At 40.0% G+C, this 23,432-nt stretch overlaps 1 protein-coding gene across 1 annotated transcript in view; it reads right to left on the minus strand.

The window, feature by feature from the left end:
- Positions 1-23,015, minus strand: part of tara (SERTA domain-containing protein 2 taranis) — a 28,901-nt gene extending 5,886 nt beyond the window's left edge. The window contains exon 1 of the mRNA XM_028180905.2: positions 22,825-23,015. Coding sequence (XP_028036706.1) covers positions 22,825-22,848 — 24 coding nt within the window. The 5' untranslated portion in view covers positions 22,849-23,015. The remainder of the gene's footprint in view (positions 1-22,824) is intronic.
- Positions 23,016-23,432: the final 417 nt, after the last annotated feature.

Below are 23,432 nucleotides of genomic sequence, written 5' to 3' on the forward strand. Positions count from 1 at the left end.
TCTACTACCTAGTCTGTATATCGATACTAACTGTAGCTCTTTATTTGTTGTTCTAAGTCTCTACTACCTAGTCTGTATATCGATACTAACTGTAACTCTTTATTTGTCTTTAATTGATAACAGTGTAATACTAAATTACTACTCTATCATTTCTTTGCATTCAAAAAAATGCATCGCACTGCTGATGCTGGCATATGGGCGCCGAAATGAGGTACCTGGTAGGGTGAGACCCAAGTCGGATCTCTATTATGTTCTTTCCGACCCTTCTCAGTTTTTTTTTGGGGTACAAAGCTCTCCCGGAGCGCAACCCCTATGTTCAGGACCCAACTCAGGTATACGTTCGTGATTCCTAATGCAGTTAAGAGATTTCACCGCTACCTATGAATTCTTTGAACAAAACAGCGCAAAAAGCTTTAAGCGTTTTGTATGACCAAAATTTTAGGCATTATACAACAAATTACGTTTACTATCAATTACAAAACCATTTGAATTTATTGAGTGATTAATAAGTTTTATTTACAAAAATACTTAGTACAATTGACAATGTGTGATTGTTTTAAAGGTAACCTATTAATTGATTGGCCTCGAAAGATCTTGCACCTAAATTATACTAGATTAAGTTTCCCATAGATTAAGAGTAGATAGATTAAGCAAACTAAAAGTAGAAACACGATTTTTGGAATGTACCTAATTGCACATTGTTCTGGACAGCAGACAAGTCGTCCGGCAATGCAAGCCCTTACAATAAAATAGTAAAGTCGACGTCCAGCAGGCGGCAGATGCCTCCGCACCTGCGCTGCAATTAACCGGCACATGCGTCTTCGAAGAACTCTATGTATGTACTTAAGAGTTGACGATTACATGTGCTATTATGTACGCTTTATAAAACACCGATTATACTATAACCATAAAATGCATAATCTGTTTTTTAGCTAACGTCAAAGTCTATAGTCTCTTTATAAGCCTAACGAACCTAACTAAATTTCTTAAGCAACTCCAAGTACCAGGTCAGTCTTTATAACTACACAGTAAAATTATTGTATAGCGTGACGGTCACTTGACAGCGAGCTCCGTGGCGTTGCGTTGACTCAGCGACTACTCATCGTAACGCTGCAAATAATCGTTTTGCGTCACCCTTTATCACTCTATGGAAAACGTGTCGCTCCATTGTGTGCTTATTCCAGCATATTTAGTTGATTAGAGCTAGAAAACTATCAAGAATACCAGTCTCTGTATAATGCAGAACTAGATAATTCGAAGAGTCGTGCAGATATCACGCGGTGCCGTTGGCTCTAATAGTCTGTATGTAGCGGTGTCGTCGCCAGCGCTGGCGCTCATGAAAATAAATTTAGTAAATGACGTTGGCGCCCGACGTTGCCGCTCCGCGCCTTTGGAACGCGGCTTCGCGACGTTGCCGCTCCGTACGCTCTTTCTAATCTTGTCGTAAAGTTCTTTTTCTGATGCGCAGCGCGTCGCTCGTTCTCTCCGCTAGAAACTTGGAAACGTCTGACGTTTATTTTATCACAAGTCTCGAATGTGCGGCATTTTGAAAACGTTTGTACTCGAACGGGAAAATGTTTGTGCTTATTGTTCATTTCAAATAACATTTATAATGAAACTCAGTATACGTATCGAGTATGATGAGACTCACAAATGTCGAAGAATCTAATGTAGCGGTGTAATAATGGCCCCTCTCGCTCGAGATGGTAGGAAAAGTTCGGTCGGCGAGGCGAGTCGAACGGAGACTTTCTATGGCATTGTGAAGAACGAACGGGTGGCACGGCAACGATATTGCCTCACAGTAAAATACGGCACAGGCGAATCGAGCGACGAGGGTCGCCGGGGAGAGGCGCGGGCGGGGAGGGCGTCGCGCCAGTGTGCGAGCACGTTGTGCACGTGCATACACGCACACACGCGCATCCTATAATAATATCGCGTAGCGGCCGCTTCTATCTAGCGCTACAGCTACCTACGCTCCACACAGAACAACGTTATAAAATAACTAACAAACCGTAGGGTAATAATACTCTGGATAAATTATAATTTTTTACTAACGTTAAAGGGAAAATTAACAAAAAACCTAGTAAGTATTTTGATGTAGTATTTCGTATCTCAATATTTTCAAAATTGGTAGACATTTTATTGTTACCAAAATTACATGCACACCTGCATACATCAAATGGATTTTTTTTGTTGGTAGGATAGTTAAATCTTATATATCTGAATTAGCGAAATAATTGCTCACGGATAATTTTCACGGTTATGTTTATTAAAAATAAACATTTCATTATGGAGTGGAGCAATAAATAGGTCACACGAACGTACAAAGTAACATTTTTGTGAAAGAATAAGCGCGTGTACGTCATCTGTGTGACGTCTTTTTACTTTGTTGAGTTACCTACAAGCATATAACTTTAAATTTAACTTAATTGGTATTATTTACGTAATCCAGTATATGGCGGGATTAAAAATAATAGTCATGGCGTAATCGAGAAATAGTTACGCACTGTCTTTTTCTTAGATAATTTACTTAAGACAGTTTCATAAATGATCGAAATAATGAAAAAACTGTGTGAGATGTGATCAGATAAAGTGCATGTATGTATAAAACAAGGTACTGTGCTAGATTAGTCTTCTCAACAAGGCAAATTTTATCTTCTATAATTTAGGCTAGATCAGAAGCGAAAATTTAAACTGCTTACAAACCATGACTGGAAATCAAATGAGTTAAGCTTAAACGCAAAAAGGCAGTAGGTAATTCGAAAGAAAAAACAATCAAAGCTCATTTTTCAATTGACTTCGGTTATTTTACTAATGAAAACTAAGTTTATTAGTTAAAAAATTCTAAAGGCAGAAGCAGAAGTTGACAAACAGCGGGCGTATAGTTTATTCGCGAAGCGAGCAAAGCGACGAAAGCAACCGTAGCAAGTCTGCAGGGTCACCACTCGTCTACATTATTTTAAACTAGCTGACCCGGCAGACTTCGTAGTACCTCAATCGATAAATAAAAGACCTAAACTTTTGTATAAAATAAACTTAAAACAAACAAAAGGAATCCGTCCGACGGGGGACACAGCAAAGGGAAAACAAAATTGTTATTTTTATTGAATTCCGAGCATTTTCATATTTGTCTACCTTTTAAACCTTCTCTGGGCTTCCACACATAATTCAAGACCAAAGTTAGCCAAATGGGTCCAGCCGTTCTCGAGTTTTAGCGAGACTAACGAACAGCAATTCATTTTTATATACATTTTAAATGGTGTCTATGAGCTCCGATAACCAATTAACACCAGGTGGGCCGTGAGTTCAACCGTCTACGCAATAAGTAAGAAATTGTCAGTCCTAATACCATTTATATTTTTATTAAAATATGTTTGCTAATAATTAGAAGAGTGCGTATTTTAATTGTTATATCAATATTTGCATGACTGTTCTATTCTATTAACAAACTTAATAAGTATAAAATTCTCTATACTCTTCAACAAACACCTTAAGCTTTTAGTTCTTTCTCACTCATCAATCTGATACTCCTCTTGTGGGTTAGCTGAAAAAGGTTTATAGAAAAATATTTACCTACCTAGGAAGATACAAAAAAATTATATTATTGTATACTATTATATTTATTGCGTAAATAAAATTGCCTGCACCCTATAGTTCTATTTTACGAAGAATGCACTCTTTAAGTATTTTGCTAAGAATGGTAGGAAAAAATCATCTTTGAAGCTTTGCTAGGAAAAGGCGGCATAAGTTCAAAACAGCTTAATCATAATTAGTAAGTGATGAAATGTAATAATATTGATGATATGAGACGCCTAATTTAAATGTGATCTTAGGTTTTTTTATTCCTACAAATTAGTACAAAGCTGGGTTTTTTTTTATTGCTTATATGAGTGTACGAGCTCACAGCCCACCTGTTGTTAAGTGGTTACTGGAGCCTATAGATATCTACGACGTAAATACGTCACCCACCTTGAGATATAAGTTCTAAGATCTCAGTATAGTTACAACGGCTGCCCCACCCTTCAAACCGAAACGCATTACTGCTTCACGGCAGAAATAGGCAGGGTGGTGGTACCTACCCGTGCGGACTCACAAGAGGTCCTACCACCAGTTGTTGTTGGATGTACTTGTTAATCAAAGACGAAATAATTTAGTTACAAAAATATGAGTGTAATAGCAGCCCTGATCGGCGCACATTTCCGTGAGCGGCGCGGCGAGTGGCGAGCGGCGAGGCCGTTGGCGCATGTGTGAGTGTGTGTATCTACATACAGTACGTCTGTGTGTGCACAACCAGTCCCACATCCTGTTTGGTGGCCCGTCGCTTGCGCACCTCACCGGGCTTCTCTACCGCGAGCTTTTTATTCGACGCCTTTGCCACTTTAAAATTTCATTTTAATCTCGTTTTTTCACTTTGATATCGTCTGATGTATTATTTTGAGATTTGTTTTTATCTCGTTTATTCATAGGAAATTTATTTGTACGCCGATACCAACTCGTATATATGTAAAATTACGGTATAATTGTGTAACATTATAGTTTCAAGAGAATTTATTTTTGTCATAAATTACCATCATACGCAGTAGTAGCATCAATATTCTACGTACATACGTACATACGTACTTAATTTATATTTTAGTTATTTTTGAAGAAATGTTATCTGTTTCTTAGGACCGTTATAAAAAATAACAAACGAATGGTAAAAGACATGATAACTCGACAGAGAAGAAATACATAAATAACCACTCTAGTGTTATAGTAAACTTACTTATGAATGGGCATTGTTAGACCGTAATCTATGCGTGCGTTATGCAAGTGTCAATAGCGTGAAGAATTCCGAGATGCGGACGAAAAAAAATAAACCGTTGAAAGGCAAACAAAAGGAATCCCTCAGGAATGCGATCCGGCACATAAAAAACGGAGGGAATTCCCGAAAGGTATTGTTTACAGAGTGCGCGGGGAGTGCAAGATGTGGCGCTATGTGTTTATTGCAGTGCGCAGTGGTGCGCGGCTCAATGCAATGAAAGGGAAAATTTTGTAGTTTTTGCCGAGAGAGATGACGCACGCTTCCCCGAACGCCGAGATCGGAATGTCGGACCAGCGCCGCGTGGCTAGCCATGTTATTTTTTCTTAGATCCGGATTTTTGGCACTAATGGTCAGACGGGCTCGTGGCTCAGGTGTTGGTAAAATGCAGCCGGTCCTCTAAGCCGGACTGTCACTTGGATATCAAATAAAAAAACTCGCATAGGTTTGACACTAAAAGTAGAATAGATTTTGCTTGAGATTCCTGTCGCTTCCAATATAATTGTCTGGTATTTATTATATCAGTTGCAGATATTTTTAACACAGGTGAAATGTTTTAGCGAGTAATATATTTTGAACTTTTGTTAGATACCTATGCTCAATTTGATTGTTGATTTACTCTAATAAACATTTGAGTGTGAATTCCTGCTCCAATTAAACCGCATGAGAATTGTTGTCATTTTTAAAAGGAGCTTATGTGGAAAATCTCAGTATTCTAAGTCATAATCACTTACATGAACATTAATAGTCAGTCACTGAGTGAATCAAAACTTTAATACGTTTTGATGATTCCGGAAGTAATCTCAGACTAGCGAATTTAAAATTTAAACACCCTTGAAAATCAACAGATTTTCTACATCAAAAATCACATTTTTTTTGGCTTCGTCTTGTATTTTCAACACTACAATTGCAGCAATTCGTATTCTAAAGCGCATTTTAATGGCATGTTGAAAAATTACTTGCACAAAATCGTTCTTGATTCTGCATTATTATAAATAACATTTTAATCCGGGATAGTCGGCATGGATTTACGGTACATAGCCGTCGCATGGCAGAGATTGACCTTAAGTGAACAGGGTGAAGATACGCGACGTATTTGTGAAAATAAATCAGAGAAAGCGGGCGTACGCGGGCAGATAATGACGTCACCGGCACGTATCTCGGAGAATCCCCGGAAGTGAGCGAATAAAATAAAAATGTCACGTAGCGATCAGCTGTTGGGCGGCGTGAGCGTGACGGCCGGGACCGCGCCGCACCGATACGCATAACGACGCCGCAATAAACTTATTTTTATGTTTTTCGCTCACAATGGCCGCGCGAAGGTCGAGCTATCTAAATGGGTCAATACACTCGGCGTAGTACGAGCGTCGAACACGTGCTCCCGCGTTTGTAAATAGCGAGATATCGGCCGATTGTTGCAGTGATTAATGGGGGCGCGTAATGACTCGCCGCCGCCGCCCGCGCCGCTCACTAATGTGCCCATTCATCGCTTCGACACTATTATTATTTGTCGGTCGGAGATGGTTTTGTTCGCATTCCGACAATCGATACGACGACATTAGGGCGAGCCGCGGTCAATGTCAAGGCTGCACTTGCTATGCGCCCGCCCGTTCCGCGCCGACCATACTAAATGCTAATTGCCTACCACTACCGACCCCGTGAAGGTAATTAACAAAAGAGAATTGTTCTCAGTTTCGTTCATTATATTGTCAGCTGTTACCACACCTTCTTTTGTGCTTTATTATGCACTTACACCACAACCATACCAAATCGGTCCAATTGACAGTTTTGCATCGCATATTATTGAACATTGGACACAAGATGACAATCTTAAGCGGGCAGTCTTATTTCCGAGGATCTTAAGCTCGCTAAGTTCATTTTTGTGACGTTTACAAAGACATTTGTTAAATTTCTGGAAGGTGAAGGTGCATGAGTGCGGAGGCTCGTCTGAAATGTATGCGGGCGTCATCGAGAGGCGGCGTTAAGGGCGAGGTCACGGTTATCAATGGAGGCATCTCCATACGAGCACGTGGTGGCCGGCCACGACATCTCGCGCCCATTCACTATGAAGACGCCCCCCCGCGACGCCGCGCCCCCTTCGCCTCACCCCCGCACCCTCACGATGCATTCATGCAACAAGTTAGGCTCTGTCTTGTAAGGAGTTCCGGAAAAAAGTGCATCATGTAAACTACAGCTTAACTTTTCGTATCTCAATCCGAGCCGCTACTTTTTAAGCACGGAATGAAATATGTCAACGTAACCTAATATAGAAACTCGGATCACTTTTTCAACGCTTAAAGTTACGGGTATCTCTATATCGACACCAAAATGCACAAGGCCTTTTCTAATATTATACAAAGCTCCGCATAAAACAAAACACAAACATATTTCCCAGTTTTGTGATGCCCAATTAAATATGGATGTGATTGAAAAACGCGTGTCCAGTAACGAGCGTGTACATAATTGGGGGGCGGTGGTGGGGCAGCCCAGAGTGACCCAGTTGCCGTTGCCGGGCGACCCGGGGCCGCAGCCCGGGCCACCCCCTACCTCCGCACTAAATAACCTGCCCGAAACCGACACCTTACTAAAGGTCATTCAACCATCTATAGTCACTAGCAATCACGCTTATCACTGAAAAATTGGAAGAGTGCAGTTACTATAAAAAAAAGTTAAATCTAATATCGACGAAACATACTTAAGTAAAATGGAAAGATACAAAAGACATAACGGCGGTCATTGCTTCAAGAATTATATCTGAACATACCTACATAATGTTTTTGTGTTACACTTTGAGAAGACTATTTCCAACTTTCCAAAAACGAATTTAAGTAATTGTTAACTAGTTAAGTTTTTCAGAAAAGAAAAACGTACCGATGTGCAGTTTATACGCAAACAAACGATATTCTATTTTTATTCAACATGTAACTTTTTTGTTGTTGTAATAGAAATCTGCGAACGAATAAACTTAATTGTTGTAAGCCGCGATCGCGGAGCTCCACCCTGAAAGTTCGGTAGGGTGAGGTAGCACCGTCTACGGTTGTATTTCTTCGAACTTGTGCTAAATTTCACTTTCTCCGAAGACGCTGTGCGTAGACTTAGAGCCACCCACTGCACCCCAGCCCTCCTGTAAACTTCGCGAAATAGTTTCAGACAGCGCCTACTTCAAACTAAGTTTCTATTCAGTCGCAACTCTGCAGTCGTATCTGATACACATAAATGTTTTGAATTTAAAACGTTTGTATGTTCTGCGAGAGATTCGTTTGCTCTGTACATTATCTCCACGATGTCTAAGCAAACTAATACAGAAAAAAACATTTGCTAAAAAAAAAGTAAAGTCCTTCCACTCGCAAAAACTCAGTTGCCTCCTCGCCCTCTGAAGTTATAAAATACTGAAAACAGGCGGAGCGAACCGAGCACGGGGCTCGTGACCTTATCCCCTCGTCTTAGAGTCGAGAGCGCCTCGTGTAGGAGAAGCACACTACACCGATTCGACTGAAAGACGAACACACAGCCGTGCAAGCTTTAGCGAAATGAAAGCCGACTCGCTCTTAATTCACCAGCACATAGACAGTACGTACACGGACGTCGATAGAGCCTCCCCAAACCGCCCTGCGCCCAAACACCACCCGGCATAAATAAGGGAGGCGAACTCGGGTTAACGAGAGAGTGAGCGCCTCCCTCGTGGCATTGCTACAAGGGAGAATTAAGGGGGTTGTGGCGAAGGACGAATTAAGGAGATGAGAGAGCACACGCTCTCTAGACGCGCCACCTTGCGTCGGTTAGGGAATTAGCAAAGATACCGACAGGGATCACTTCTACACGGTACCTAGAATATTTTCTAAAACATATTTTTGATGTGGTTAATTTTAAGATTTTCCAAAAAGAACACTTTTCCTAAAACGGTATTTTGCAGCATTTCAGGTGTTTTTCTTATTTTTTATTTCACATAAGTGGAGATTATAACCTGTTTAATTTAATAATAGTTTTCAAAAATGAATACCCGTCATTGGCACTGATAATGTTAAGATAACCAAATTGGAGAACTAATACATTTTATGAGGTCACTGCTGCGTTTTCCTAGCATGTGAGCGCCGTCACATAAATTACCAGCTATATCTCTCTAGAGTTAGAGTTTGTTTTCGGTGAAATTGGTGCGGCTCCTTTGTCTTGCTGCTCCCGGAGTCACGAAATTGGTTCTTACCGCCTCCCAAATAAGGCTGAATTTAGTTAGAGTAAATGTAATGATCTGGGAGGGTGGGTATAAATTTTATGTGGAGGCAGACGGGGCGACGTCGCACGAGGGCGCCGCTGAGTCACGGCGGCGGCGGCGTCGTCAGCGGGTTCAACTCGCGGCGGGGAGGGTATCACATATTGTAAGTATCTACCGCTCACATGTCACAAAGTTTTCTCTTCATCCCCGCGAAACTTTGTTAACGTCAGCCGAGCACGTGGCCGTGGTGATATTATAAGTAATTGCGCGGGAGTTGCGTCCAAATGAAAACTGGTCCGATAAGTTTGTTTTTACTCGTTCAAATGACGGTATCCTTTATTCAGTTTAATACAATATTACTATACCAAATTTAAATTTGTACTGTAACAACTGTCAACACAGTATCTACCTCATTTAAAAAGAAAATAGTTGAGAAAATACAAAAAAAAAAAAAGCCCGCTGAGTTTGTTTCGCCGGTTCTTCTCAGGACTGTGGGTTTTTTTGGAACCGGTGGTAGAGTTAACATTTTCTTTTACATTTTGACATTCAACAAGTGTGTTTTTGATGACATCCAAGTTGAAATAAATGATTTTGAATTGAATTTGAATTCATAATTTACCAGAATTTGAAAGACTGGTGGTAGGACCTCTTGTGAGTCCGCACGGGTAGTTACCACCACCCCGCCTATTTCTGCCGTGAAGCTGTAATGCGTTTCGGTTTGAAGGCTGGGGCAGCTGTTGTAACTATACTGAGACCTTAGAACTTATATCTCAAGATGGGTGGAGTATTTACGTTGTAGATGTCTATGGGCTTCAGTAACCACTTAACAGGTGGGCTGTGAGCTTGTCCACCCAACTAAGCAAAAAAAAATTTGAAAGATAAGTTAGCATTGAGTTATGGCTTTCTCTGTATGCGACTTAATTTTTTTTCTTTTTCAAGCACAGAACTGTCGTGTTCAACAATTACGATTAATATTTTGGCATCAGAAGTAGTCGCATATAATAATTGTGGACGATATCAGAGAGCGCGCGCAATCATTACATCGCGCCGTCACCTTGAAGGCTGATAACGCTGGTAAATCGCGATAACAACCGATAGGAACCATTGCACACTTGCTACACATATTCAAGGAGTAATTATTATATTAGGACTACGTTTTAACAATCATTTGTAATTATCAATAACTTCGATACACTATCACTACATTAAACAGGGTACTTCTGAATATTTCGTTCAACAATAAATGATCGATGTTGCTTCGTAACTTATGAACGTTCAATTGAAAATATGATCGACATCTTCCTTTAGTTTTATTTAGAAAAAGAAACATTTTCGAGAGAACATCGTGCCTAAATACGTCATGAGTGAGTTCACGAGTTCTAAACAAAGAAGCGAATGTGAACAGCAAACACTAGAATTAGAATCTTTCCCACTAACTGATGCACCTAAAAGAAAAAAAGTCGCTGCAGACTCCAGTCCAACGTCATTTGCTCCAAAGTTAGCTTTTCAGTATGAAACAAGCATATTATGTACAAGAGTCAGAGGGGATTGTGGGGAGCGGCGGGCGGCGAGGGCTTATATAAAGACCCCTCCCCATTACGGTATGGAAACTCAGAGGTTATAAAGCGCGGGAATGAGTTTTCTCTCGAAAACTTTATGCGAATGCTCTCGCTGAGTTAGAACGACGCTGGTCTCGTTCATGAGACGAGTTTAGTTTCTTAAAGTATATTAAAAATAATCTAGGCATTAAATGATTTGTGAGCGTTATATTAAGAATAAATAGAACGATAATTAAAATGAATGAAAAGACAAAGGGAGACAAACCATAGATGTTGTCCGAAGTAGACATCCCAGTCATTATATTCAACAGATTTTCTTTGTTTATTGAAAATTGTTACATTTAGATTTAAGTTGTCATTTTTAAAATCCTATTTTAATAACTTTAGATTTTTTCTGTACAGCAAATGAATGTCAGTTGAATACTCTGCGTGTACAAAAGTCAGGGGTGACCCTTTTGTAACATAGTCGAAGGGCTTGCTGCGAAGGGAGCGGACAAAGAAAAACCATAGGGGCTTTCCAGCCATGAGCCCCGGTTCCGTTAGCTCATTGCCGACTGACAGATTAGGGTCTCTCTACTCTTTACAACTACGAATCAACTTTTGTATCAACTTCTAACTTTTATTTTGAATCTGCATCCATTTTCGCATTAGTGGTCAATAAATCGACGTCTAAGGTCAAGCCGGTCTGAGATGGCAGCGTGGTCTGCTGGTAATGAACGTGGTGGTGAGGGTCGGTAGCTGGTGCTTTGCCAGTACTGCTTTGCATAAGTAATGACCGGCGCCGCCCCCGCTCCGCGCCTGTAGGCCTATCGATTGAGGCGGCGCGGGGCGGGCCGCATCGCCGTAATTGTCACACTGAGCGAGCTGAATTTCGCTATGCCCTCGCGTTATCGTCCTTACTACCCACGCATAAAATCCATTCTTCGCTGGCAACAAACTCTGATTGAATACCAAATGCTATAGTCCACTCTAAGTTTGGAGGCGGCTCGTAATAGAGCCTTCGAAGAGTCTATGACATAGCTTAATTAGACAGCCGCTCGACGGCTACGAATGGATTTTACTTGTTCGATATTTCGAAGCGAATTAAAGCGCGAATTATTCGCCGCTGATAAAAATACGAACAGCGCATACACTCCACGGAGTCGAGCCTTCGTATTGACGTGGTGTGTTTGAACGAAATATTAGCATTTATAGTTTGTGCAAACGAATTTGGCACGGAGTCTTCTAGACGTGGTATTAGATGGATACGGTTTTAGCCATCTTGTCTATTAGTTAGCGAGAATGGTTTCTCCGATGATGCAGAGTCGAGCACGCCGGTTATATGCACGCGCGACGCGAGTCTCATGCGACGAAGCGTGCAACGTCGCATCGCTTTAGCTCTTCGTAGTTCTCGACCAACGTTTTTTTAGCGCACAAACAACGACGAAAGTGTAGAGAAAGTGGCGCATTGACGTCACACACACACACGCGCAGCACACGCATATGCCGTCGACGTGAGAGCGCTGCTACTCCACGCAGAAATACCTTCGTCGTTGCCAAACGCCGTTGCAACACAGCGGCTGGTCTGAGAAATACACACAGCCGTACCGGAGCGATACGTATTGCCCTCTGCCGCCACGTTCTCTTACTCAACATGCACTTCGAAAGAAAAAAACAAGCGCATATTTTTATTCCAAGTAAACTTAGAGAAACGTGATTTTACAAATTAATTTTATGTTTGTAGGTTTGTTTATATGTATTGTAGCCGTTCTTTTGCTGATTTTCCTATTAATAAAAACATTTACTATTTTTGTTGACATTTGAGAGAACGCTTCTGATATAGGGCATTCGCGAAGCAGATGCCTTTGTTAGGTCTACTCCGCAGGCGCTGGAGCAGTTACCAATCCCCTCATATCTATGCTCTCGATTTATTTCTGGTGATGCTCGACAGTCTTCCAGTCACCAGAAATTCCTCTACCCGAAATCGATATACCACAATCAAGAATACCGAGATATAATTCACACGTTTAGGACTAGTTACAGCGAGGATAATCCGGGATTATTTATACGGAATTGTTAATAAAAGATAATAATTATATCAAAGTACCCTCCATAGAAGTACAAAGATATAAGAACGGACCCTTCTTTATTTTTAATAACAACAGGTGTATACACGATACATCTTTGGTCACGAGAGAATTATTTTTTTGTGATAAACGATAAGACAGGTTACGATGACATTAAGTTTAAGACGAGAGTCGGAAGTGTATTACGATACTCACAAACACGATTCATTCATAATCTGATCACGGCGATAAATGTAGTAGTTTATAGAGGGTTTAGTTTAGCGGTTAGTCGGGTGAGTGGCTCATGCCGCCCGCGGCGAACGATTAATTAAATCGAGTGCAAGATGAAAAGGAAAACGGCCTACTCACCGATCAGCTGATTTGTGATTGATGTGCGCGCAGCTTCTTCGAGGACCGGTTTAGGACAGTTATCATAAAAAAAATCTCGTCTCGTTTACGAACGATCATATCACGTTTAAAACGATATCTCGATTTGTGTGCTTCAAGTAATTACTTCGTTTGTAAACTTTAATTTGTGAACATTTTTTTTTATTGCCCTTGTAGATGGACGAGCATACGGCCCACCTGATGGTGAGTGGTTACCGTCGCCCATTGACTTCAGCAATGCCAGGGGCAGAGCCAAGCCGCTGCCTACCGAAATTACCTACCGCAATTTAATATTATGCATATACACATTTATAGTTATCGAGTTTTAAATGAAAATCATTGTCGCTTTTTCGCAGCCAAAATAAAAACCCTTAAGTGGTGACGTCACGAGTTCAAGCCCACAGGGGGACTAAAGGAGATTAGGACGGGGGTTGGGCTGTATGCGGGGGTGGACCCCTCAATGTTTCGCCCTTAACACAAGAACTCGAAAGACTATTTTTTTTACTTTATCAACATATATTATATTATTATGATAAAAAAACTTTTATATCAATTAAACGTGTTACTGAAGTACTTTATTTTCATTGTTATAAGTGAGTCGTCTATTATCAAAGGTGGCAATCTGTGCATTTGGACAAGAAAATGTTATTGATATGTCAATACAGATTGATTTGAATATAATCGTCTTCTTCAAAGAATACGCTTCAAAAACTGTCTAATCTAAGTAACTGTGTAATTCTAAACATCTAAGATGCCGTTCAGAAGAGTTTTGTGACTGCCAATGGAATATAATGTCAATAATTCGTTTTTCTGATTTACCAATAATTGTCCAAAAGTCACATTGCCGGCTTTGATAATAGTCGACTCAAGTTACATTGTTAGAACAGAAGTTACTGAACAACTAATTTTAACTAGAAAACTGATCGATTGTGTATCTTTTGTGATCTAGAAAAAAATAAGAACTGTTTTCTTATACTCGGACAAAAGAAATTTTCCACTATGATTTGAATAGTGTAGCGTGCTTCCAGGAATATTGAACAATACAACGATTCTTACAGTATATAAGTTTATATTACATTCGTCATCGAGTCTTGTTCGAGAAACTCGTGGTAGCGAACTCGACGGAGAATCGTATGGGATGAGACGGTGGCAGCCCACTCGTCTCCCCACGAGAAAATATGTATGTCGAAACCCATACTCTCGCAACCACATTACTGTAATTATCCAATTATACACACAAAAAAAAATTTTAACCGTTTTTCATTAGAATAGGAAGATCTGAGGTTAATGCCACCAAAATAAAATTGTAACGAAACGGTAATTACACAAACGCCTTAGTACTTTGTAAGTCATTATTTCAAATTATTTTCAATGATAAATGTTAGTAAATTTCAAACTGAGGATCGGTTTATGCTAGAGTTGATGGTGGTAGCCCTCCCTTTGTGGCTGCCTACATCGCAGAGGAACGAATAAGAATGAATTTTTAATGAACCACCCGCCGGTTGCTGCCGTTCTCTGCCTTCCGAACGCACTTAGAAGATTAGTCCCGAGAGCGTTACACTCTCCGACGATTCCCTATTTCGCTAATATTCTACTTATCTTAATAAATAAACACTCAACAAATATATTTCGATAATTCCAGTTGAGAATAGTTAAGTTACTTTTACAGCACAATGATTATTAAATTATATTCCGATCACACAAAATATGTATTTATATAGACTTATTATCAATATTACGAGATCGATTCAAACTCAATACAGTTTGTTATGCAAGGACGAGCCATTCATACAAATTCTAAAACACAGGTGGCACCCAAACAAACGATCCATAAAGCAATAAAGAGATAAGGCGATGACCCCGCAAAACAATAACAATGTAAGTAGAGTTTTATAGTGTAAACAAAAAAGTGTAATAAATGTATTACGTAGGCGCGACGTCAGCGAGGGAACGGGGCGGACGTCACGGGTGCGACGTCACGACCGGAACTCCGTGTAGATGTATATTTACTGTGGCTGTGCAGTGCACGCGGGACGGGTTCAATGTCGGCCGCGACTATCTATCGGCCATCAATCACCGACACTCCCGCACCCGAGCACAGACTAGACGCATCAGTCTCAGCGCTTTGCACATTCCGACGCTCATTCGAATCCATCCAATCGAATCACTTATCGATACCAAACAAAAAAACTGCGCTTTTTGTGTACGATCTTCGGAACTCGGCACGTGATCGGTCTGTGTGTAGCAATTCTAGTAATCTACCTGTCGTAATTCATAGATATGAATCAAATCGATTGTTACGCTCGATTAGGGGTCGGATTTCATTCATAAAACGAAATATAATATTAGTGAAGCGGTTCGTTTGTACGTGAAGGCGAGCGGTGAGCGAGTGCGCGGATGCAACGGGCCGCGTCCGGGAGCAAGGCCGGCGCTGTTTACAAACTTCCGTCACGACTTACGAGCACTTGTCACTCAGGCCGGCGTTCCTCGGCCGAGACACACACGTGTCTACGCAAATAATACAGAGCCCTCGCCGTTGACATTGTCCCACTTAGACCCGACGGGGCACTCGCTGAGTTTACACTTGAGATACTATCGCCGTTACGTTCATTGTTACGGACGTTTAAGATTTTGCATAGAACTGAGTACCTACGTAGATTGTTGCCTTCAATTTGTATACTATGCACCCCAGTGTAAGCGGTGCCCTAAACGAGAGGGGCCGAGGGGTGAATGCAACGGGGAGGCAGGGCCCTCTTCGGCCGTCGTCACCCCCGGCTGCACAGTAGGCGCGTAGTAGCTGCAATAACGGAGCAGTGAAAGTGTCGCGGGACGTTTCAACCGTCAATGGGTGAAGATATACACACCCTTCACCCCTGCGTCTTGTACCTACTCAAACTTCGCCTAATAGCGATCTTCGTTGTGACGTAACGCGTTCACACGTGTTTACAAATAAACAAGATGGATATGATTCAATCGGAGAACTACGGCACTGGAATGTAATTTGCAATATGAATGTCAGTTAATAACCGAAACACTCTCACATGACAGACTACGCCAGAGCATGTTACACGTACGTAAGCGACGACAAGCAAAGGTAAAACGTAAATGAGCGGAACAAGTATGTCGTCATTATCTCGAGTCATGAATGAATCGGAACGTAAATTGAAATGTATCGCGTGCCATAATCCGCGCGCATTAATCTCACTCAAATGCCGATCGTTGCGTAACTCGGAACACAACAAACGGCTCAAGTTCATTGATCCACTTAATGACCGAGCTAAATGTGTCGTTGTTGTTGAATGTCAAAACATTGTTACGTAATTATCGGCGCGTTTACACGTTATGTTGCGCCGGCGTCGCCGCCTCTAGCTGGCCACTTCCGACTCGGAACCGTCATCCCGCCATGCGTCAAACTTATGATTATAGAATTACGTTTAAAACGCGCCGATATCGTTGACCGGTCGCCGTATAATAATAACATTCATTCATTCATAAGTGATTAATGGCTTTAACCTACGAAATAGATTTGTAGCGCTATTTAATAAAGCTATTATCATAATTAGAAACACGATTTTACGCTACTTTGCCGCGCGTAGTAATTTTTTGTTTGTAAACATTGAATTTTACAAAACCAAAATCTCGCAATCTATGCTGTGACAGCTATTAAATTGTGTACGGGACTTATTCGAATATATTTAAATCATATTTTGTTTAGACGCCTTTCATATAAAGAGCGCCTTATCACAGCGCTATCGGAAGATACGGTCCGACAAATCAGGTAGTAGAAAATATCTCCACGTTCAATTGTTTTATCGTAGTAGTGGATCATACAAGCTCTGCCGGAACTGTGAACTTGACCGTCAGTAAACCGATTGCAATAAACTATTCTCTTATACAATGAAGTGAATTTACATAAATTATTGGCGGAGTCGTCTCCGGTTTTGGCGGGCGCGTCCGTGTTCAGAAATGCAGCATTGTTTTTAGTATAGCTTGTATGAAAATGCGAGAGAGTTCAACAACACAGATATTGTTTTATAGCAACACGTAATTGGGTCGGACAAGATTCGGAACACTCGAATATATTTGGATCAGAATCGGGAGACACTTTGCGAATGCCAAACATTTTATTATTGTCGTCGTGTTCTCGTTTCTGAATTCGTATCGTGTTTTGATTGTGAAAGGTCTAAATTATTTCAGTATTTCCCGCTAATTTGAGTATTTTTTGTATACAGTGTTTTTTTTTTATAGCTTAGATGGGTGGACGAGCTCATAGCCCATCTGATGTTAAATGGTTACTGGAGCCCATGGACATCTACAATGTAAATGCGCCACCCACCTTGAGATATAAGTTCTAAGATCTCAGTATAGTTACAACGGCTGCCCCACCTTTCAAACCGAAACGCATCACTGCTTCACGGCAGAAATAAGCAGGGCGGTGGTACCTACCCGCGCGGACTCACAAGCGGTCCTACCACCAGTAAACCACCAGTATTATTTACATTGTTCAATTTAAATCACATCGGTGTGCTATTATAATATGAATTTTCCAATATCAGACATGGAAATACGATAATGTAATCCGATACGTACATAGGTACATTGCTTCGACAATAGCTAAAAGAATTTACGCACAACGCGCATAGCCTTACAAATATTAAATATGACACTTGTAAATATATAATCGGACAGTTATTTTTTATTTTTTTATTGCTTAGATGGGTGGACGAGCTGACAGCCCACCTGGAGTTAAGTGGTTACTGGAGCGCATAGACATCTACAACTTAAACACGCCACCCATCTTGAGGTATAAGTTCTAAAGCCTATAGTTAACATATGACTTTATCATTTGTACAGAGTATCCGTTGCACCTGATATTCGTCCGCATCCATTTTTTTTCTAAACAGGTGTTGTGACAAGGCACGACATTCACGAGACGTGTCGATGGCCTATATTATTATAATGTCTCTCAAGTTCACCGAGTCACACAATGAACATATAATTGGTCGTTAGCGTATGTCAAAACACGCCGCCGCACTTCATAATGCTTTACATAATTAGGCTCGTTTGCATAAGTGATTATTATGCGTGTCTTCACCGATATGCGGCGCTATGGCTAATTCATTCATTTGTTTACGAGTGTACTATTGCTTTTACTCCACGTGGTCGATTGTTTACGTCGCGAGCGCGAATTTAACGGCAAACATGTAATAAAAAATGTTATTATTACGTGATGTGATTATTGGTTGCGGCGCGCGAGACATCGCGCCTAGCCGTTTCCGATTGGACCGACGGCAACATCTCGCGTTTCTCGAAGTGTGTTTTTGTAGTTTTATTAATAACAAAACACGACCGTAGCAATGCGATTACAATCCGTCACTAGAAACTAGCAAGCGAATCCCCCGTAAAACGGAAAATAAACAAAGTCGACCTTGTTTCATACATAAATTGCCTCATCATTATGATTCGAACATTATTTTTGTATAACGCGAACTTTTTTTTTTATGTTAAGACAGCCAAGTATTAGTTTATTCATTACAGAGGTTAATAGCACCGTTACTATGTTGTTTCAAAGTAATTTACTTTTACTATTTATTCAATGATAATGGCATGAATTGTATACAAGCATCGTAGCATGTGTTTCCTGCACTTCTCACAATGATCACGCTAATCTTGAAACTACTGTTCTATATGGTATACCTAATAATTGATTTCCTAAATACGGACTGTTAGCGCTGTTGATTATACACGTAACTCTTACAATGGCAAAGTAAACTTAAAGCTTAAAGCTGAGTAAAAATACATACTTTCAACAAGGCCATAAACCTTAAAACTTCTCTGTTCATTAAATAGTATGTAAAGTAAAATTAATTCTCAATAACTTATCGTTAACTTGACTTTAAATGTAAGTTAAGCTATTTATACACAATCTAAATTCTATAATTAAAGTTGGCTCAATCAAATTTCATTTTAAGGACATAAAAAAAATATTTTTGCGTAGGTACTACCAATATGATTTTTATTTCAGATTATACGTTGACGGGTTGTTACTATTACTTAAACTCATTTCGATAATAAAGACAATGTGCGTCTCACACACAGTGTGCTTTTGCAATTGTACTTAATCAAGGAGTACAAAGGTTTAAAATCCTGTAACCGTAAATCTACTTATGTCATTTTAATACGTATTTAAAAACGTGTTAAGACGTAACATCGAGTGTGTTCTAAAAAGAAAACAGCTTAAAACATCGCAAAACTTAAAACTACGGTAAGTTGAAGAGAATCTGTTTTCGTTGTGTATATTTGAAGTGCGATAGTTTGCGAATAGTTCCTTGGGGGTGCACGTGACTGCAACAAGTTCCGCTGCACCCTGTTCCACCCCCACCCGCGGGGATAGGCCTACGGTTTACAAACATCCTCACTTTGCATACAAACTTTGAACACGTGGTTTCGGGTGAGGCTTCGTGATAGCGACGAAGCTTTTAAAGTTTGTCTCATTTTTATTTTCAGCTGTTCCGAAGTCGGCCGTTTCCGGATGTTCAAGAAAAATTGCTGTAGATGGATAGACTAATTCACGGTCTATTTAGTGTTAAGTGATTATCAATTTATTAGATACGTAGATAGATCAGCTGTTTCGAAGGCGGCTGTTTTTGGATGTTCAAGAAAAATTGCTGTAGATGGATAGACTAATTCACGGTCTATTTAAGTGTTAAGTGAATATCAATTTATTAGATACATAGATAGATCAGCTGTTTCGAAGGCGGCTGTTTTTGGATGTTCAAGAAAAATTGCTGTAGATAGATAGACTAATTCACGGTCTATTTAGTGTTAAGTGATTATCAATTTATTAGATACGTAGATAGATCAGCTGTTTCGAAGGCGGCTGTTTTTGGATGTTCAAGAAAAATTGCTGTAGATGGATAGACTAATTCACGGTCTATTTAAGTGTTAAGTGATTATCAATTTATTCGATACATAGATAGATCAGCTGTTTCGAAGGCGGCTGTTTTTGGATGTTCAAGAAAAAATGCTGTAGATGGATAGACTAATTCATGGTCTATTTAAGTGATTACCAATTTATTAGATACATTAGGTAGGTAAGGCGGGAAGTCGTTGGATGCGGAAGGCGGAGGACCGCATTATGTGGAAGGCATTGGGGAAGGCCTATGTCCAGCAGTGGGCAGATAAAAGCTGATTATGATGATGATGATGATGATTAGGTAGATATGTAGATGTCGAGTGAAACTCCCACTCTGGGACATTAAGTCGAAGACTGAACCCAATCATTAGTACTGGTTGTTAGTACCGATCATCTCCCTATTCTGAATTCTCTCCCTAATACTAGTTGGGTAAGTTCTATATGAATACTGTACCAAGATTTTGGGATGTCAATACAGGAATAATCTCATTTCTCGATAGACACACCGATAAGTGTTGAGGCGCTGACGTAAAAATTGGGTACTTTTATAGAATATATAATATATTACTAAATGTTTTGATAAAATCTAAATATGTATAATTCTTCTTCTGACCGTGTGTATGTTAGTGAACTCCTTCTAAAGGCTGGGTCGTATTTGATTGTTCTTTTTTGTGTGAATTTGAAAATAATTTATATTCAGTATTGAATAATGTAATAACGTTTTTTTTTTAATTCATCAAAACGAACTAAATCATTACAATAACTTATTCAAAGAACTGAAATTTTCGAATTTAAGACCTTATGTTAAGTGGTTATAAATTTATAAGTGTGGTTAATGAAACTTTGTATTTTATGAAGACTTTCCCGGATTTTATAATAGTATCCTTGATTTTTTTCTCTTATCGTGCCTTGATATTATTATATTGTTTTTAAAGTACCTAATCAAAACACTTTGTTTCCCCTTTTAGATATATCGATAATTAATTGAAAACTCTTATCTTTCTTTATATACGCTTAGATTTTTTGGCGTAGGCCGGGTGATGAGCGTACGACTCAACTGTTGTTAAGCGGTTACGCTGGGACATGACTTCGAAGCCAAATCGGAATCGGATCGGAATCAAAATATACTAACTTAACGGGAACGCATGAACGCATGGTAGATTCGTGCTAGAAACAGAAAGGATGATGATAGCTTTAGGGTTGTCAACATGTATTAATACCCGTACTAAAATTAGGGTTGAGCTAGTAGGGAATTAAGTAGAATGCTATCCTTCCTAGCCTTATCCTTATCCTAACCCTATCCCTATCCTTCGTAATACTTACGACTACGACTGGACTCACTTCTAGATCTTCTAGTCGAAATTTCTCGTTATCGATAGAAATACAATGTCCGATTGGTTTAGTAGATAAAAATATTGTTTTTGTATATTGCCGTTATAATGACAATACTCAATGTATACTGCATTCTATCAAAAGAGTACTTTTCCTAGTTTTAGCATAATTTGATTGGCGAAACATCAAGTGTAGTGTGGAATTTGTCGAGCTAGGTATATTTTCAACAGTTGCGTGACGAAGCGATAAGCGTTCTCCGTGGATCCGTGTTAACATTAGCGATTCCATGCAAGGAATAAACTAAATCTCGATAAGTTGTTCGAAGGAGGCGCAGGGGGCTGGTGCTGGGCGGGGCGCCCTAGCCGTCGCCATGGCAACGCGCCCTAACGCTTTACACGCGCTGCCTACCGGACCGCGTATTAAAACGAACAGTGATCTAACTCCTACTCAGGTTCCACTAACGATATCAGAAACAATGTTCTTAGAACAAAGATGACGTTGGAAAAGACTAAACTTACATCAACATATTTTATTAAAAATCTAAACTTTAAATGTATCATAAAAGTCTTAAAAGGTCTGAAAATGGGTGGTTTTGTTTTAAATAGTCCGTAATAACGTAAGGAATATAGAAAGTATGTAATGTGCGTTCGCGTTGTGTGTGGATGGCGAGCCAACTCTGCTATAATTAATGTAGAGTCGGTCGAGTCGAGCGAGCGCCAGCCTCGCAACGCAACGTTCACAAAAAACCCGCCTCGACACAAAAACACCCGCCGCCAGAGAGCGAGACGGCTGCACGCGCCAGAGCGAGACGGGCATAACGTACTTATTTCTCTGACGAGTCTCGCTTGCCTCGAGCCTCGAACGTCGTGCAGTTATCGAGATTCCGAATACCGCGCTTTGATTTAAAACTCCGTCGAATGCGCCCTTCTATCTATCACATGGCATTTGACAGGTCGCCGGAAACGAGCCCAACTGTCAGATTCAAAAAAGGCGCGCTCACATTTTCCGAATATTTTTTGAGGAAAATATACAAAATATTCCCGATTTATAATTAAATATGCGAACGGTAACACGTTTACGAATTTTGCACGTTGCCTAAATCTAACGATACGGAAGAAACGAATATACTCGTTGTTTCTGTACGATTTGTTTTGTTGTCTACTACTTATTTAAAGGCACGTCTAACAAAGAAATAAGAATATCGGTATCACCAGTGATACACGAAGAAATAAAGTCAAATGACAAACACATTATATGAAGTTTACTTTTTTGATTTAATCAAGAAGGTCTAACTGAACCTAAATATTTATTGAATCTACCTTCCATTCAATATATAAAATTGTCATTGTTTCAATCTTAAGTCGATAACATTAAACTTAATTTTTTCTTTTGAAAATGCACTCAAAAGCCAGTTCTAATTTTGGCGGGCTAAATATTACTTACATAAGTAGAAATCAAATTTATTAAAAAGTTAATATAAAGAAGAGAATATTTTTATTAACAAAGTTTGAATTTATTATATAATTTGAAAATAGTTACAGAACGTTTAAGACTGATATAAATGTAGCACTAACCTGAAAATCACTCCACATTTTCATGAGGATACACCATAGTTCCGACACGAAAACATCACTCGTTCACGATCACAACTGTCAATTTGTCACAGCACGGCGTCACTAACACAAGCGTACAGAGTGGAAGCCGAGCGCTGACTGAGGCGAGCGGCGCTCCACGCTCCAAGCGACCGGCCGCCGCGGACACAACGTTCGGCCTCGGCTCGACTTCGTTTCCACTCGGCACACATCGGCGCCCACCTGCGACCCGCGCCAACACCAACGATCCTGGCTCCTTCTACCATCACCACACAATGCCCCACTGGAAATACCTCTGAAATCTGGAAATTCCTATGATATCAGCTCTCAATGTTATCTCACTTTCGAATTCGAAGCTGACTGAAGTAGAATTTTATTCGTTTGTAACTTAACTATACTGAGACCTTAGAACTTATATCTCAAGGTGGGTGGCGCTATTACGTTGTAGATGTCTATGGGCTCCAGTAACCACTTAACAACAGATGAGCTGTGAGCTCGTCCACCCAACTAACCAATAAAAAAATAATTCTGAAGCTATACAAAAATTAATTCTTAATACTTCAGAGTTCTTTTGGAAGGTACTCTTCACA

Source organism: Bombyx mandarina, chromosome 25 (assembly GCF_030267445.1).
Source record: "Bombyx mandarina strain Sakado chromosome 25, ASM3026744v2".
Lineage (NCBI taxonomy): Eukaryota > Metazoa > Arthropoda > Insecta > Lepidoptera > Bombycidae > Bombyx > Bombyx mandarina.